The sequence below is a fragment of the Sinocyclocheilus grahami genome, unplaced genomic scaffold (assembly GCF_001515645.1).
Source record: "Sinocyclocheilus grahami isolate Dianchi unplaced genomic scaffold, SAMN03320097.WGS_v1.1 scaffold7026.1, whole genome shotgun sequence".
Lineage (NCBI taxonomy): Eukaryota > Metazoa > Chordata > Actinopteri > Cypriniformes > Cyprinidae > Sinocyclocheilus > Sinocyclocheilus grahami.
Genome location: NW_015511225.1, coordinates 1 through 1,449, shown reverse-complemented (window position 1 = coordinate 1,449; position 1,449 = coordinate 1). Strand labels below are relative to the sequence as shown.

The following is a 1,449-nucleotide window of genomic DNA, read 5'->3' as shown; positions in this document are numbered from 1 at the left end:
ACCCCAACTTTCCTCAACAGTTCTCCAACGATGTTGAGGGCAGATATACGTGCAGATGTGGTGAGAGGAGTTCCAGTCAGGCCTTCAACTGGACATGACAAAAAAAATTAAGTGAATAAATCAACATTTAAACTCTTAAATTTTAAAAATGTAAGGCTGGAAGATGTGGGAAATGTTCTTTTCCTCCTCTCCATCCTTCAAATTTGTTCTTTCTCCCCACTTCACCAATCCTTCCCAACACTTAGTTGACTCAAAATTCTTGTATGCAAAATACAATGTTCTGCATGAAAGCAAATGATTTAGTATCATTAAACTGCAGTAACTTAAGTGTTATGCACAGCATTGAAAAGAAATGTGCAGGAAACCTTTAGTCACACCAGTGGATACTGTCCTGGGGGCCAGTTACAGAATTAAGTGGCTGTGTTTGTGCTCACTTCTGCTGTAGGAAGCTGAGGGGGTGTTAAATGCACTCCTTGAGCCTGGCGGTCTGGAGGGTGTGGCATGGAGAGATGGGAGAGCGGAGGTAACAACAGAGGAGGGTCTGGAGGGTGTGGCCTCTGGCTTCTCTACATCTTTAGAAAGGCTGATTGATGACTTGCGCTCCGGTTTCTGCTGAACAGCCAGTTCCTGTCTTAAATCTGCCCCGAGGAGAAAGAGAAAGAGGAGGAAGAAGAGAACACAATTAGCACACAAACACTGAATCTGTTAAAACATCTGAGACTGGCCAATCAGGTGATTATACTATTAATTATAAACGAAAATGGAAGTTCGTCAGTTAGATAAGAGTGAATAGTGTATATACAAACAGATTTCCACTGAGTGTACCTCTGGCTTCATCTTTTAATCTCTGTACTGATTCTAGAAGATTCTCTTTTTCATCAAGCTCACTCTCAAGGAAGGCATTTCTCTCTATAACATGATTCATTCTCTGCTCAAAGTCCTCAAGTGACATTATAGTCGCCCTATAAGAAAAGGATAGACAGGTATTGGCAATAAATTGCTTTAAAGTCATAAATATCTAGAATGTATGACATACTGTATATTTCTGGCAAAAGCACTAAACGCACCTCTTAGCTCTTTCCAGGTCATCGTTAGCTTGCTCTAACTCCCGGATATACTTGTGCAGTTGGTCTTTGATGGCTGTGGTCTCTGCCAGGTCTCCTTCTAGAGTTGAGATCTGCCTGACTGCCTCAGAGTGCTGCGTTTCATACCTCTCCTGTTAGCAGACCACACAAAAGCAGGTCAAACAGACATTTGATGAGAAAGAAAAATGCTTATGAGAAACTACACTTAGAGAGACTGTAGGCCAGTGATAAGCTTATGTACAATTATAGGAATAAGAAAATACAAGTATCAAACAACATAATAAACCACAATTCAAAAGTTGGTAATATCATATAAAAAAAAATTTGAAAGACGTCTTATGAAACATTCCTTAAACTGAAAACA

The 1,449-nt window shown here is 40.1% G+C and overlaps 1 protein-coding gene across 1 annotated transcript in view; it reads right to left on the bottom strand.

Moving 5' to 3' along the window:
* The window catches only part of LOC107577733 (nuclear distribution protein nudE homolog 1-A-like), a gene marked incomplete at its 5' end in the record, with an annotated part of 4,937 nt that extends 3,718 nt beyond the window's left edge, over positions 1-1,219 (bottom strand). The window contains 4 exons of the mRNA XM_016263774.1: positions 3-88; positions 435-638; positions 826-962; positions 1,068-1,219. Coding sequence (XP_016119260.1) covers positions 3-88; positions 435-638; positions 826-962; positions 1,068-1,219 — 579 coding nt within the window. The remainder of the gene's footprint in view (positions 1-2; positions 89-434; positions 639-825; positions 963-1,067) is intronic.
* Between the last annotated feature and the right edge of the window lie 230 nt (positions 1,220-1,449).